The 15,822-nt window shown below is 43.2% G+C and overlaps 1 protein-coding gene across 1 annotated transcript in view; it reads right to left on the bottom strand.

Annotated features, from left to right (window-relative positions):
- Positions 1 to 8,026: 8,026 nt before the first annotated feature.
- LOC311321593 (NACHT, LRR and PYD domains-containing protein 12-like) overlaps positions 8,027 to 15,822 on the bottom strand; it is a gene marked incomplete at both ends in the record, with an annotated part of 28,335 nt that continues 20,539 nt past the window's right edge. Inside the window, 2 exons of the mRNA XM_084453586.1 lie at positions 8,027 to 8,059; positions 9,678 to 9,849. Of these exons, the coding sequence (XP_084309712.1) occupies positions 8,027 to 8,059; positions 9,678 to 9,849 (205 nt within the window). The remainder of the gene's footprint in view (positions 8,060 to 9,677; positions 9,850 to 15,822) is intronic.

The following is a 15,822-nucleotide window of genomic DNA, read 5'->3' as shown; positions in this document are numbered from 1 at the left end:
AATGTTTAATTCTGTTCTCTGAAACCAACACTACATTACCCACAATCCAACGCAAGCTCCACCAATCGGAGACATCGCTGTTGGCAAACATACCTAGCCCCTGCCGAGGATACATTAGATCTTCAGACTGTCATTCACAAACTCAGTGACCAGAGTGTCATTAAGATTGAGCGACAATGCATCAAAATGTTTTACAATACAAAGTACTGTAAACAGCTCTCTCTTTAATTTGTTGAATATATTATGAAACGCTGATCACTTAGGCCGCTCATCCACACTTTAAAGAGCAGACCATTAGTATATGATGCAACATCTATTGTTGTATCCTTTGTTTCAGTGTATACTTTAATCAACAACGATATTTCATGGGCTATTGCAGATACCACCAGTGTTTTATGATGACACATAGTCTATTTGTAACACCAAACGTCAGTTGTTGTTAATTAGCTCAGTGAGATAGAGGATGTTGCTTGGTGTCAGAAGTTACAAGTTCAATCCTCAACTGATGCAAAATGAACATTGGGATGTCAACTTTCTTGTTGTCTTCATATTCTCTTGCTCATTGCTCCAAAACTTGCCTGAAATTGCCTGGCCACGCCTCACTGTGCGAAACAACTTTAGGTGTGGTTTGAGTTTGGCAAGGTTTATTTAACTCAAGTTAAGGTTTTAAATAAGTTCTATTTTGATACCAACTAAGCAGCAAGTTTAAGTTAATGTACAGACAAGGCGCTGGTCCGAAATTTATCTGCACAACAAGTTTATTAGAAATGTATAATAACTTTAATTTTTAATTGGAACAAGAAAATTGCAAATGTTTTTGCTGATGGAATGTACCCTAACTCCTACGCTATGCTGAGTTCCAGTCTCCCCTCTACCCAAAAGTAAATGTGGACATCTGTAACCTCTGCATTGTGCTGAAGTTCCACTAACAAAGGAACAAAGTGACTCGTGAGCCAAAGACCATCAAGGAAAGGCGTCTATGGAGTGCCAGTCTACCCAGTCTCCTCTACACTCTACTGGACTGATCGGACAAAGGACATTCCTATGGATGCCATCAGACGAGTGGCAGAGGATTAGACGGTGACCATCAGACGGGTGGCAAAAGACTGAACGTGTGCCAATGGATCAGACGGGGGAGGAGGAAAAACAGAAGGACTTCAACGGACATCGCAAGGAGGCAGAAAAACATGTCCGTGAGGATGACTTTTCTTAATGCATAATCACTAATATATACATATTGTCATTAGTTATCTGTAACAGGACAAAGCAGTGTATTTATCTGTCAATGTACGAATTTTTGTTTGTTTTGTTTAACAGTCTTAAAAGTGTTTAACTGTCTTATGTTTCAAGAAAAAGAAAAAAATAGTTAAGAACTGTGACTAACATGTGGGTTTCCTCTCCACATGTGTTCGAGAAACTCTCTCTTGCGAGATGGCTTGGCTGTGGGGTTTGGACAAGGCAATGGAGACTGGCGCCAACTGTCCCATGAAAATTGAGGACAAAGACGCAGGACTCCGCTCCCTACTCCAACCTACAGACAAAGCTAATGTTTTCTGAATAACAAACACAATTCTTTTGAAAATTGACTGTGTTTTTGAGTTAGCATCTATTGTCTGAAGTTATTGTTTAATGTTAATTGTTGTTTTATTGACATTGTTGAGTTAAGCTAGCAGCCGATGGTGAAGTATTCACTGTGACAGTCTTTAGACTGCCAGACGGGGGTATCTGATGTGGGTTTTGTAAGGGTTTTTGAGATAGACTGCCACCAGTTTCAGTAAACCATATAAGGTTTGATTCGTGCTCTGCAAGTGGCTGATATCAGTGTATAATTAGATAAGCTGCCGTGTAGCAGGGACACAGGATACAGGGAGAGCACAAGCAGCCCAGCACTGGACTAGAGCCACACACCGCATAGAGAAGTTGAGGGAAGGTCAGGGGTCTCTCAGTTGACCATGCAGTCAGCAAAATAGCCGTCAACAGGGAACATTGGTCAATCCAGACATTGGATATAGGTCAGATTTAATCTTGACCTAGGTAATGTTTCATCAATGCTTCATGGCCATAATAAAGAATGGTCAGCTGACAGCCTATATTAAGCTTCTCCACTGAACCGTATAAAAGAGAGAAACACGGACCAAGGAGTCTCACGCGCGCTTACCTCGTAACTCATGAAGGCTTAAACTATCTCACGCTGGCTTTAGCTTAGCTTAGCAAGCTAGCATGTTAGCATGCTACATCCACCTGTTGTCAAACATCTGCTCATCTGTTCACAGGTACGTTACATTGTCTAATCCTGTTACGTAACTATGTTAAACTAAGCTATGTCTGAAATCAATATTGATCCAAAGCCCAAAGCTTTGATACTGTATGCTTTTGATACATGCTTTTGATGATGAATAAAACAACAGAAAGATTACTCTCTTCTCAGCATTCATTGACCAGTAAGGTTAATCAGGTGATCCAACATCACTAGCCCAATCCCATAGAACAATCACCACTTTATAAAGTAGGTAGGTCTCCCATAATGTAACAATAATTTTGGCCAGACTAAAACCCTAAAAAGAACATGTGGCCATGATGTAACTCAACATGTCACCCTCTTAAGAATGTGACCAGATAAGCATATTGACAGCATCTGCTGTCGATGACATAGGCTACTTAGAACATAAATATGTACAGTACAGACCTGTATAACAGGGTAAACCATATGTTAGCCTGGTAACCTATGTCCCCCTGTTGCCATTATACGGCTACTCACGCGTAGGGTCCACAATGTAGGCCTCGGCTAATGACCAAAGAACAAGATCTGAGTAAGTGTAGAAGTCCAGCAGGCATCCTGACCCGTGAGAGTTCAGTCCATCAGTGGATGTCCCCACGGAAGCAGCAATCCTTCATCGAGCAGTCAAATTAAATCAGGGCAGGTTGAAAAGAAATTAAGCCCTAATCAGTCACAGTCTAACATTGCCGCCTAGACCAACATTTCTCCTTATGAAAGAAGTTAAGAACAGTCCTGATCAGTCTCACGGTAGCAAGTCTGGATGATATTTCTTCAGGTAGTTTTCAGCAGATTGTGGTGTCGAGAAAGTGCGCTTTCCTCCCTCCAGGTCCATAATAAAGGTGGTTGGATGTAGTAATCTGAAAGTGATGTCCTTCTCCTTGAGCTTCTTTTTCAGTGGAGCAAAGGCTTTCCTCTTCTGGTATAGAGCGGTAGACATATCTCTGAAGATCATGATCGCCGAGTTGCCATATTTCAGGGAGCCTTTCTTCCGGGCTGCATCGACGATCTTGACCGTGTCGGAGAAGCGGAGAAGCCTGATCACGATAGCGCGGGGTCTGGCGCCATCTGTTGGGCGTTGCTGCAACGACCTATGTGCGCGTTCAATTTCGAAAGTTTCCCCTTCTAAGTCAAGTATCTTCGGTAGCCATTCATGAATAAATGCCACCGCGTCCCTCCCTTCGACTCCTTCAGGGAAGCCCAGCAGTCTAAGATTTTGTCTGCGGGCTCTATTTTCCTGATCGTCCAGTTGTTCCCTCAGCTCTTTCAATTCGCTCCCCGTAGCTTTCTTGTAGTCGTCTAACTCCTGCTGCATAACGGTCAGGCAGTCTTCAAACTCACTCTGTTTTGTCTCAACGTCCTTAAGTCGATGCCCAATAGCCTCGTTATCACTGACAATTTTCTCCATCGTTTCAGAAAACTTAGCCAAGCGTCCCTCGATCATGGATTCAATTCTCAGCATACCTTTCTGCAGCTCCGATATGAACCACCGTGGAGGTTCATCAAGTGGCTCACTAACCCAAGCCCCCAGGATCAGCTTGGCGCATTGAAGCCACCATGGGCTTTCAGGCCAAGCCCGGTATTGCAAGTCATGTCACGGCATGCGGCCCAAGAACCTTATTTCCCATGTTAGTGGATGATGATAGATAGGGCTAGAAAAGGAAAACAAAATTTTTCTGGGTATCATTCAGCATCAGAGACCAATCTTATCAATATAAACTTTTAGTTTTAGGGGTTTTGGGGTTTTTGAAGCCACCAATACCTGTATTGAGCCATTTAAACATGTGCTGTGCACGAGCCTCGGGGACGCGCTGGTCGCGCGTTCGTGAGTCCTGCGAGCTCGGGAAAGCACGTCACCATAGGAAGACCCGCCCTACTCTGCCTCTGATTGGATAGGAAGTCATGTAATGACGTCGGTTAACATTTGCTATGCTTTAGCAATGAAGCTTATGATCATGCTAATCATAGATATGAACGTATGTCTATGATGCAAATGATCATGACATGTGGTTACTTTAGGACATCGTTGGAAAAGATCTAGAGGGTAAGTGGGTCAATGTTGAATAACTTAGCTAACATTACCTAATGTTACATTTCTTTATATTAACATCAACTATATTGATAGGCTAGGGAGCTATGCTAACGGTAGCTAATGCTAACGGCTTAGGGTTAACGTTAGTTACGTTCGGAGGTCTGATGTATTTCAATTTTAACAATGTTGAGCATGATCAATGTGACATTGTTCATACATTGATTACAGTCTGTAATCTTGTCTGGCATTATTTAGCTATAGTGGGCTGATGCTTGCTGCTGCTACTATAGCATTTGCCACATTATACATCAAATTAATCAAGCATAGTTAGTGTTATTACCTGAAGGCATTATTACCATTGCAAGTAAGCATGCCATGTATATGCCATGCCTGGAAATCAAATTAATAGTGTAATTATTCCCCATCATAGCTCATTGTACACTGATATAATCATTCTCCTTGCCTTTGCTAATACTCATCTCTTTTATCAAACTTTGTGCTAGGAAAGAAATCTGGCTGTGATTCGTCACTAGTGCTCATCCAGGCTGTTGTCATCTCCCGCCTGGACTCCTGCAACTCCCTACTTGAATCAGAACACATAATCAGCTCTGCCTTCTCTTTGACCAGGTTAGCCAATGGGGCAACTGTGGCGGTTGGGGGAGGGGGGTATAATTATTGGACAGGACACCTGACCATCATCCTCAGTGTTGACTGAGAGCTTGTGATGGCTGTTTGTTGGTCTCTCCCCAGGTCAACCTAATGAGACCCTCCTTCATCTTCTTCCACAAGATAGACCGGCTGGCCCCAGTACGCTCCAGCAGACAGGACCAGATACACAGGTGAGGCCTGTCTGTCACGGAGCCACCGCCTCGCTCCGCCTCTGATGTAACTCGGTTCTTCAGCTTGGCTGCGTACTTGATTGATGTTGCACATGGGCGATTGGAACTAAACTAACCTTGCGTTGCATTTGTCTCTCTCTCTCTGGCTCTATCGTGTCCACTCTGCTGGCGCTGATGGATGGGTTGGACAGTCAAGGGGAGCCAGTGGTCCAGTTCCTGTTCATGCTTGGTTGTTGCCTACTCACCTTCCCATCTCCTGCATCACCTGCCACCTGTCTCCACTCTGCCCAGCTGCACCTCATCCCTCATTACTCTTAGCATTAATACCAGTCAATTTCCCTTGGTTCTCTGTAAGATCATCCAGTCATCTACCAAGTCTGCTCAGCTCTTCTGTCTGCCATATTTTGAAGTTGTTTATTGAAATTGAGTTAAAGTAGTTTGTATGGGTCAAGCATCCTCCAGTTTGTATGACTCAAGATCTGTTTACTGCCATGTATATGGTTCACACATACTAGAAATTTGACTAGGGTTAAGGCATACACTGGTGACATGTTTTTAATTGTTTTGTGATCACTGTCTTTGTGATATTTTCTGATGACCAAGCCTTTGATCTAAGCAGAGCCTTAGCACATTATGGAGGAACCATGTCCCTTTCTTTTACCGATCCCTGAGAGCAAGACCTGTGAATGTCCTGAACAGTGTGGTGGCCACATTTGTTGGGAATTTGGGTGGAAACAGTGTGGAACATCATTGCATAGTTTGACTGCCATTTCATACCAACATTAAGAGAAAGTGGAGAAGTAGGCTATACCTAGAAAATACTATAGTTGTGCAATTCGTTTGTACAGTCTGGTAGTTAAATGGTTAAAAATGGGCAAGCAATAACATTGGAGGGAAATGTATACTGACACTGATGATTGTTTCAGAAATGGTCTGAGACAAAATAATGAAATGTTATACATCAGTATTGTGAAACACTGAACATATTTTAATGACTGACAAGGAGAGAGGAAACAGTCCAAGTTAATCAATAATAACTAGGCTCACTATGAACAGTGTGTATTATTGGCTCTGTTCTGACATCAGTGCACAGTTCATTCCACCACTGTGAGGCCAGGACAGAAAAAAGCCATGGCCAGGCCAATCTGCCGTAGGGGGGCTTGGAGCAACTGGGGAACAAATCACCTCAAGGCAGCAGAGCTTGACCACAGCCTGGAGGTCGGAGGGAGCTGTTCATTTGCCCTGTAGGCTTGCATCACAGTCCTAAACTGGATGGGACAGCGCAGGGAGCCAGTGCAGAGAACGGAGTAGGGAAGTTTTGTGGAAGAGCATGGGGCCGTTGAACACCAGGTCAGCAGCAGCTTTCTCCAGGAGTCTGATGGCCAACGCTGCAGGATGGCAGCAAGTAGGGAGTTGCAGGAGTCCAGGCGGGAGATGACAACAGCCTGGATGAGCACTAGCGCCGAATCACAGCCAGATTTCTTTCCTAGCACAAAGTTTGATAAAAGAGATGAGTATTAGCAAAGGCAAGGAGAATGATTATATCAGTGTACAATGAGCTATGATGGGTAATAATTACACTATTAATTTGATTTCCAGGCATGGCATATACATGGCATGCTTACTTGCAATGGTAATAATGCCTTCAGGTAATAACACTAACTATGCTTGATTAATTTGATGTATAATGTGGCAAATGCTATAGTAGCAGCAGCAAGCATCAGCCCACTATAGCTAAATAATGCCAGACAAGATTACAGACTGTAATCAATGTATGAACAATGTCACATTGATCATGCTCAACATTGTTAAAATTGAAATACATCAGACCTCCGAACGTAACTAACGTTAACCCTAAGCCGTTAGCATTAGCTACCGTTAGCATAGCTCCCTAGCCTATCAATATAGTTGATGTTAATATAAAGAAATGTAACATTAGGTAATGTTAGCTAAGTTATTCAACATTGACCCACTTACCCTCTAGATCTTTTCCAACGATGTCCTAAAGTAACCACATGTCATGATAATTTGCATCATAGACATACGTTCATATCTATGATTAGCATGATCATAAGCTTCATTGCTAAAGCATAGCAAATGTTAACCGACGTCATTACATGACTTCCTATCCAATCAGAGGCAGAGTAGGGCGGGTCTTCCTATGGTGACGTGCTTTCCCGAGCTCGCAGGACTCACGAACGCGCGACCAGCGCGTCCCCGAGGCTCGTGCACAGCACATGTTTAAATGGCTCAATACAGGTATTGGTGGCTTCAAAAACCCCAAAACCCCTAAAACTAAAAGTTTATATTGATAAGATTGGTCTCTGATGCTGAATGATACCCAGAAAAATTTTGTTTTCCTTTTCTAGCCCTATCTATCATCATCCACTAACATGGGAAATAAGGGTTCTTGGGCCGCATGCCGTGACATGACTTGCAATACCGGGCTTTGGCCACTACGTCAAATGGCTTCATGCGCCGGTGAGCAACTTTCATTGAAATGAATAGGCAGCCATTTTCAATGCCGTCTCCAGTTATATTATACCTCCATGCACTAACCGCATGGCTAGCAATCGACGGATTAGCATTCAGCGTCTGCCTTTTCTCGTCTTTCATCTTTTCTTCATTCTTTTTCGACGGCATAATTTCTCTACTAGTAGATTATTATCACTTATTAAATCAAAGTTGGTGTCAAATTCTTGCAATTGTGGGGTGGAATTCGGCTAATTTAAGTGCCATTCAGCAGAGGTTGGTACCGCACGTCTATTCTCTAGGCCTCCATAACCGGAAGTTTAGTACATGTAGTTGTTAACAGTTCAGGCTTACTACAGTACCAGTCCCACACCTGTATGAACATCTGGGTTACATTTTGACAGTGTTCTACTCCGTCTTGAGGTTGTGAGTGGTGGTGCGCTGTGTGGAAAAGTGGAGTTTAGAAAAAAGAAAAGGCACACCGTGGTCTTGGAGAGGTGTGTAACGGGTGACAGACTGAAGAAAAGACCCGCACACTCATGTCTGCGTCCAGTGTAACTACACACACCTGCAGCACCTTCAAGCACCCCTCACAGTCCATTCCCATTAAAGGGGTCATCATTCGCCATACTAAGTCAGTGATACTGTACATTTAATCACATAAGTCCTTGTGGGACCTCTTATGTAGGTAAGACTAGCCGTGAACTAACCCAGCAAACACGCAACATCAGGGAGACGTTCAGATCATGTCTTAATAACCTCCGTCGGTCCAGAACCCCATTTGTACGTCTGCTGGACCCCTCAATATTCAAACGTCTGGCTTGGACCCCTCTAAGATGTCTGTGGACGTGCAAAACGGGTTCAATATCTGAACGTAAAAAAAAAAACATTCATTCTGGCTTTTAATTGGATGTCTTTGGACGTTCGAAAAAGACAAAAAAGACATCTAAAAGAAGTCTTTTAGACGTGTCTTTGCTCAGTGGGAAAGACCCGCATCGTGGAACATGGCAGCACTATCTATGTAAAAACCACAACTACCCTGGCAGTAGCAGCGCACTTTGTAGAAGAGAATGATCTTATTTCCTCTTTGAGTTATATAGGAATAGAACATGTCTCCCTCCCTAGAAGTGGTGGCAATTTAGACAACCTCCTATCCAGAAGGGAGAACTTCTACATTCACTATTTGAAATCTCTGGCCCCTCATGGTTTTAATGCTGAATTTGAATTGAAATGTTTTCTATAAACTTGTCATCCACAGGGAATGGCCTCGTTACACCCTCATCCACCTGCTACGAAGTCCAGTTTGAGATTCATATGATGCCCTTTTGGGTTTGATGTTCAAGCTTTTCTTGCCCTTTCTTGTAAATAATTTATATAAATATTCTGTACATTTTATATCTTATTGGTGTAATGTATTCTATGCCCCTATTCTATTAACGAGGCTGTCTTTTGTGCACTTTCTGTAACTGTATACACTGACAGTACAATTCATCATCATAGCTGATTATGCATTTGATATTTGTACAACTGTATTTGTAAACTCAATTATTCTATGAAACTGTTTCCATCTTAAAATGTTGAAATATATAACCTGCCCCCTGACGTCACTGGTTAATCAGGGGCGTGCACTATTTAAGGTGTGTCACCCATGGGTGCTGTATGACTTTGACAAAGGCCGCAAGGCCGAAACGTTTGTCCGTTCAATTAAATCACCCTGCATTGAGAGCTTGAGTGTGTGGTTTCTTTCTTTTGTTCAGACATGTTCTAATGTAGAGATCAGATGGTTTTTAGTCTTCAGATTCTGATAACGTAAACATGTTACTCAGTGTTATTAAAAGTTGTACATCTGATTTGATATTGGGCACTTGGCTAATCAGATGTACTTGATTTGTGGTGATAGTCTCTGTTTGGTGAACCATATTTGTTTGAAAGACTATTTCTTAGGCTGAGTATCCATGCTCGACATGCTACTTTAAGGGAAGAGATATAAAATGTATGTTACTGTTGTACTGAGACATTCAAACACAATCAATGACAGGATGAATATGCTCAGTAATACTGACCTCAGTTTCTCCAGTTTACACTGTGGATTCCCCAGTCCAGCAGAGAGCAGCTTCACTCCTGAATCCAGCAGGTCATTGAGCCTCAGGTCCAGGTCTCTCAGATGTGAGGAGATGAGAGCTGAGGCCAGCGCTTCACAGCATCCCTTTGAGAGATTACACCGACTCAGTCTGAATGACATCAGGAGAAAATAATACATCAACATTTTGTATTCATACCATGATCTGATAAATAATAATAAAAAATAACAACTCTTGTACATTTGCCATATGTAAATAATATGGGTTCTGTCTACAATGAAATGCTTAGCAGTGGCTGGTGTGGGGTTCAAACCTACAACCCTGAGATTGAGCCCCATGCCTGACTGAGTTAACCAACAGCCCAAACATGGAAGACAGCAAATATTTTATAATCACAATGACAGAAAGTGGGAATAGACCAAAAACCCTTAGGTGTGTCTACAACATTTATTTTGTCTATAGACCAAAGGCCCACGTGTCAAAATAATGATCACATTTGCCTCATGAGTGGAGACATTTTCTGCAGTACATGTAGTTGTTAACAGTTCAGGCTTACTACAGTACCAGTCCCACACCTGTATGAACATCTGGGTTACATTTTGACAGTGTTCTACTCCCTCTTGAGGTTGTGAGTGGTGGTGCGCTGTGTGGAAAAGTGGAGTTTAGAAAAAAGAAAAGGCACACCGTGGTCTTGGAGAGGTGTGTAACGGGTGACAGACTGAAGAAAAGACCCGCACACTCATGTCTGCGTCCAGTGTAACAACACACACCTGCAGCACCTTCAAGCACCCCTCACAGTCCATTCCCATTAAAGGGGTCATAATTTGCCATACTAAGTCAGTGATACTGTATATTTAATCACATAAGTCCTTGTGTGACGTCTTATGTAGGTAAGACTAGCCGTGAACTAAAGACCCGCATCGTGGAACATGGCAGCACTATCTATGTAAAAACCACAACTACCCTGGCAGTAGCATCGCACTTTGTAGAAGAGAATGATCCTATTTCCTCTTTGAGTTATACAGGAATAGAACATGTCTCCCTCCCTAGAAGGGGTGGCAATTTAGACAACCTCCTATCCAGAAGGGAGAACTTCTACATTCACTATTTGAAAACTCTGGCCCCTCATGGTTTTAATGCTGAATTTGAATTGAAATGTTTCCTATAAACTTGTCATCCACGGGGAATGGCCTTGTGATCGTAAAATAACTGATCTAGTCAAAAGGATTTACCAAGATTCGTTCAAAAGGTTAAGTCTGGTTTATTGTGAAAAGCATACGAGCGCAAGGACTTCCTGAAAACGCAACAAGGGTGGTTTATTCAGCGAAGTGCCCGTTTGGTCTTCTGCGGTGCCTTATATGCAGTCAAACCACAGGTAAGGTCCTTCCAGGATGTGATTGGCTACTGCATTGTACATCATATGAAATGGCAGGCGTGGCCAAGAGTACAGACATGTGACATGAGAAAAAGGGCGGCAATTGGGGACAAAGGATGGTTATTCTATTGTAGACAGATGGCCTTCTCTGGAAGCCATTTTGTATGTTAGCACATCTATGTGAATATTTGGGGGAGGTGATGGAATTACAAGAGAAGTGAGAGGACAAAGGTTTAAGGTGTTTGGATGTAAATTCCTGAACAATCCCCCATTTGTGCCTGAACAGGTACACAAAAATAAAATATAAAATCCAAACACAAAGTGTAAACATTCAGCTATGCTATACATGTGGAAAGGAAATAATCTCTCCACTAGGTGGAGCAAAAAAAATAAAAAATAAAATAGATTATTTTCTTTCCACGTACAAAATCACGCACCAAAACCCCTTGTTTCAGAAATATGACAGGAAAACAAGGTAAAAAAGATGACATGATTATATACTATTTATAGTCTAAAAGTGGACAACCATTCACCAAAAAAACCTTGATTTTAAAGTTTGAACAAGGCAAAAAGATGAAATGGTTACCAGTGTAAGAAGGGCAAAAAACCTCTTGGTCAATTTAGAGGAAAAACCCAAACTTATTTATCAACTCATGTTTCAACCATTGTAACTCTTGTAAACAAATATGATATTTTTTCAAGATAATTTCAAAGTTCATTCACTCTTGTTGTGAATAATCGCATGTAATTTCCTCTGGATCATTGCTTCCATGTTTGTGTCTCTGAATGTTTAATGTAGGTTCCAGTGTGCGGTTAGAGGTGCAGTCATTGCTGTTGAGATTGTCCACGTTGTCATACCACAACCACGAGAAGGAGGTGACTGGCAAGGTCAGTCTCCGATTGTTCATCAGAGGAGAGGAGAGTATGGCGGTGACCGTCAAGGTCACTCTCCGATTGCTCATCAGAGGAGAGGAGAGTGTGGCGGTGACCGTCAAGGTCACTCTCCGATTGCTCATCAGAGGAGAGGACAGTGTGGCGGTGACTGTCAAGGTCACTCTCCGATTGCTCTTGAGATCTCTGGTTCGGCTGCATGGACCGTCCTCTCAGCTACTTTTGACAGCTATTCCACACAGGCCAGAATGTCCTGGTGCTGATTGTTCCATCTTTGACGGGTAGGTTCATCCCGCAACATCTACTTCTCTTCCATGTTTTCTGGCCTGTTCTCAGGCTGCTCATCTGCTCCTGGTAGTCTCTTGTCTCCCCATTGGGCAGGTCTACATAGAGCGGTCAGCCAGCGAGCTCTCGGAAGGTGAGGAGGGAGTCCCTGTCCTGGTCCAGCAGGGTGAAGGTGCGGTGGGACACGGTGTTTGTGTGGACCCCACACAGCCAGGGCGCCAGCAGCACGTACAGGCTCTTGAACTGAACCCGGTCCACACGGTACTGCTCCACGTAGGGCCGGCCCGGGTCGTGCTGCTGGAGGGCCACCTCGGCGCTCCCACTCCCCCAGTACAGGCTGATGAAGTGCTCCGTCTGTGGATCCACAGATGAGAGAGACAACAGAGACAAAACAGAAGAGAAAAAAGGAGAGTCCTCTGGTCTGGTTTCCCTGTTCCCCTCTGAGTCCTCTGGTCTGGTCTCCCTGTTCCCCTCTTTGGTCAGGAACGGGTTATCAGCAGTCTGTTGGAGATACTCAGAAACATGGTTAAGTGCAAGCTCCTGCTTTGGGGAAAAATTGTGTTATTCAGTCAGGAAAACTTAAACAGGGTGTCTGTTCAAGTGTCATTAGAGCCAGTCAGTTCATATCTAGGCTCTGCAGTAGCCTACAGTGACATCAGGGGCAGTGTTAGAATGACTTTAACACGCCCAGTCCCCAGTCATGATCAAGGCAATTGGATTTGGCTCTAGAATTTCTCTCGCGATTTTATGAAATAAAATAAACACATTCTCGTCTCAACAAAATAACACCCCCCTAAGGGTAGAAACAAATTTCCTGAAGTCAGGATAAAACAGAGATGGGGGAAAAAAAATGCATCACTCAAATGAAATGACACTAAAATGAACTGGCTTCATTTACAATTAAGAAAACATCAATTATCAATTAATAAAAAAATCCATCAAAGCTTCATTTGTATAGCTAAAATTGTATATCTAAAACTTCCCTCTTCTGCATTTGAGGACAGAGTATTGGGCCCGCTTCGGACAAAAATGGTCTCTTCCCTATGTCATACTTATCTGTCGCACAGTGAGTCGGTGACATGGCATTGGCCCTGCATCCCACGAACCACAGATCGCCCATCTGTAGGGAAACAGGCCGGTAACCTCCATCTCCACCTCCGGTCCTGTGCCCGCCTCCTGGTTCGGCATTCACCCATCACTCCCGGAATGACAGTTGTCTGTAAGAACACTCAGAAAAAAACACTCAGGCCCGATGAATGTGCCTCAAACTATAAACATGAGATATTTAACATAACCATTTAAAAATATATAATTGGGTTAGGAGATGCTGCATGCAGATTAAGACACTGACAAACATTACTTCGCCTCCCACCATCATGCACAAACCTTATGTCCTCAGCTACATCTGTCTTCTCCTGTTTATTTACCTTAAAAAAAAAAAAGGCTCTATCTTGGCTAGTTAAAATCTCCCTTGTGGGTTGTTCAAGGAAACTCCAGCAGGTGGCGCTCGACCCCAAATCTGAGGCTCTTCCCTTTCATTCAGCTTGCGGTAACTGTGACACTGTTCAATCCAGTGACCATATTGACCACAATGAAAACATGCCTCATCTTTCCCACTCTGTCTGTACCTGTGAACATGCTTAGACCTACTGCTACGTTGCCTATTCTCCCTTTGTCGTCGTCCCCGTTTTTGTTTCAGACCTGCACCTTTATTTTGAATTTCTAATTGTCTCAATTGAGCAGCCTGAAGTCTAGCGGCACCATCCTTGACTTTTTTCAAATTCCGTTGTTCAATGTAATGTCGGAGGCATTCGGAATACCGGAAATGATCAACAACTTCCCCGAGAGAAGTTGATTCCCAGGTGTGGCATATCATCCTCACTCGGTCAGACAAAGAGGAGAGAGAGTTATTCATTAACTGTTGTTTCAAAATCTTTTTATAATCGGCGTTCGCTTTGTCCATGCCACTGTGTGCGGCGAAAACTGATTCTAGCCGTTCCCAAAATTTTTCGAACTGTTCATCGGAATTTTGTTTACAATATGTGATACGGTCCCAATCCATCTTTTTAGGGAATAGAGTTTTGATTCTGTTCAACAGCGCAGCGTTTTGGCCAGTAAAATCGACATGAGAAAAAGGCAACGTAATATCAAACGGTTCTTTTACTTCGATCCATTTTAACCCAAGTACTTGTCGCATGATCATGGCGATTTCCTCGGCGTGAGGCTCATACATTCGAACTAAACTGTTAAAAAGATTATCGAACTCGTTCATGTCTTTGGTTGGATCGGGCAAGGTTTTAGCTACATTACGCAGTTCATCAGAGCGCCACGGTCTAAAAACCCTAATCTCTGGAGTCCAGGCCGCATAACCAGCTGCATCATTTATTTGTGAAGGGCGAGGAACAGGGTTTGGGCAGCGTATCAGAGGCGCTTGTATTTGCGGTCCCTCCAGACTATCTCTAGCCATTTGCAGTTGTTCCAAATTAAACTTAGCCTCAGATATAGCTCTAGCCAATTCTTCCTTCCTGACCTGTTCTTGTTCGGACGAATACCTCGTAGAAAGGGGCGCGCTTAACTCGTATTGTAGAGGGGAGAGAGAAGGGGCGTGGCTAATGGCGGAAGCATGAAAAGGGGAAAGAACAGCCTGGTTGGGTGTGAGCACGGAGCAACGAGAGGGGGAAAAATCTAATTTTAAATCAGAGTTATTCTGCTGGGGAAATGGCGGAGAGACCGTCTGCTGAACCTCCTTATCTTTCCTTCCTGACCTAAAAAACCTCTCTCGTGATACTCTCTCCCAAATCTTAAAAGCAGACCAGTCTATAGAATTAACAGGCTTTTCCCTTAACCTAGACATCTCAACCACCTCTAGCTGAGCCCGAATCTTAGCTAAAAATGTAACACTTAATCTCAGATGGGGATGTAAGAAATCAAAAATGCTTTAGCGCATAACGAAATCTCAGGCCTAGACAAATTGCAAGCTAGCAGTAGAATCCTGTTACATATAGGCATATGTTAGTAGCCGGTGTTACAGGGACACCTAGTGGTGCTCCCAAAATGTTGCATGTAAGACCCGGATGTTGTATGTGAGCGTGCGCAGGGAATTCAGTTTAATAAAAGCTATACTGAAACAAATCCCTAATAAACACGACGCAGCTCAAACCCCAAAACAGCAATGAAAGGAAACCTTATAGTTAACTCACGGCGGGAAAGAATACAATTTCGAAAGAAACAAAGACACATTAAACCGCTCAGTACTCACCCAGTCAACTGGTCCTTTGTTCTCTGGCTCGATGGCGGATCACCGGGAGAGCGGAGTGGTGTTTTCCTGCGTCTCCCAGACAACCAGCTAGCCTACTGGAAATCTAGCAGTTACGAATTTAACAGTCTAAAGAGTGTACAAAATACTTACAATACTTTACCTGGATCAATGGCGCGCTTAACAAACAATACAAGGCAAGAGCCGAGGCTCAAACAGTAAACAACAAAACGAACAACGCCGTGCAGGGACGCAACACAAAGAACGACCAAAGATGACGAACAGACGACGAACACACGACGAACACACAGCCCTA

The sequence above is a fragment of the Borostomias antarcticus genome (assembly GCF_949987555.1).
Source record: "Borostomias antarcticus genome assembly, chromosome: 19".
NCBI lineage: Eukaryota > Metazoa > Chordata > Actinopteri > Stomiiformes > Stomiidae > Borostomias > Borostomias antarcticus.
Note: the sequence above shows the minus strand (reverse complement) of the source record. Positions and strands in the feature narration are given on the sequence as shown.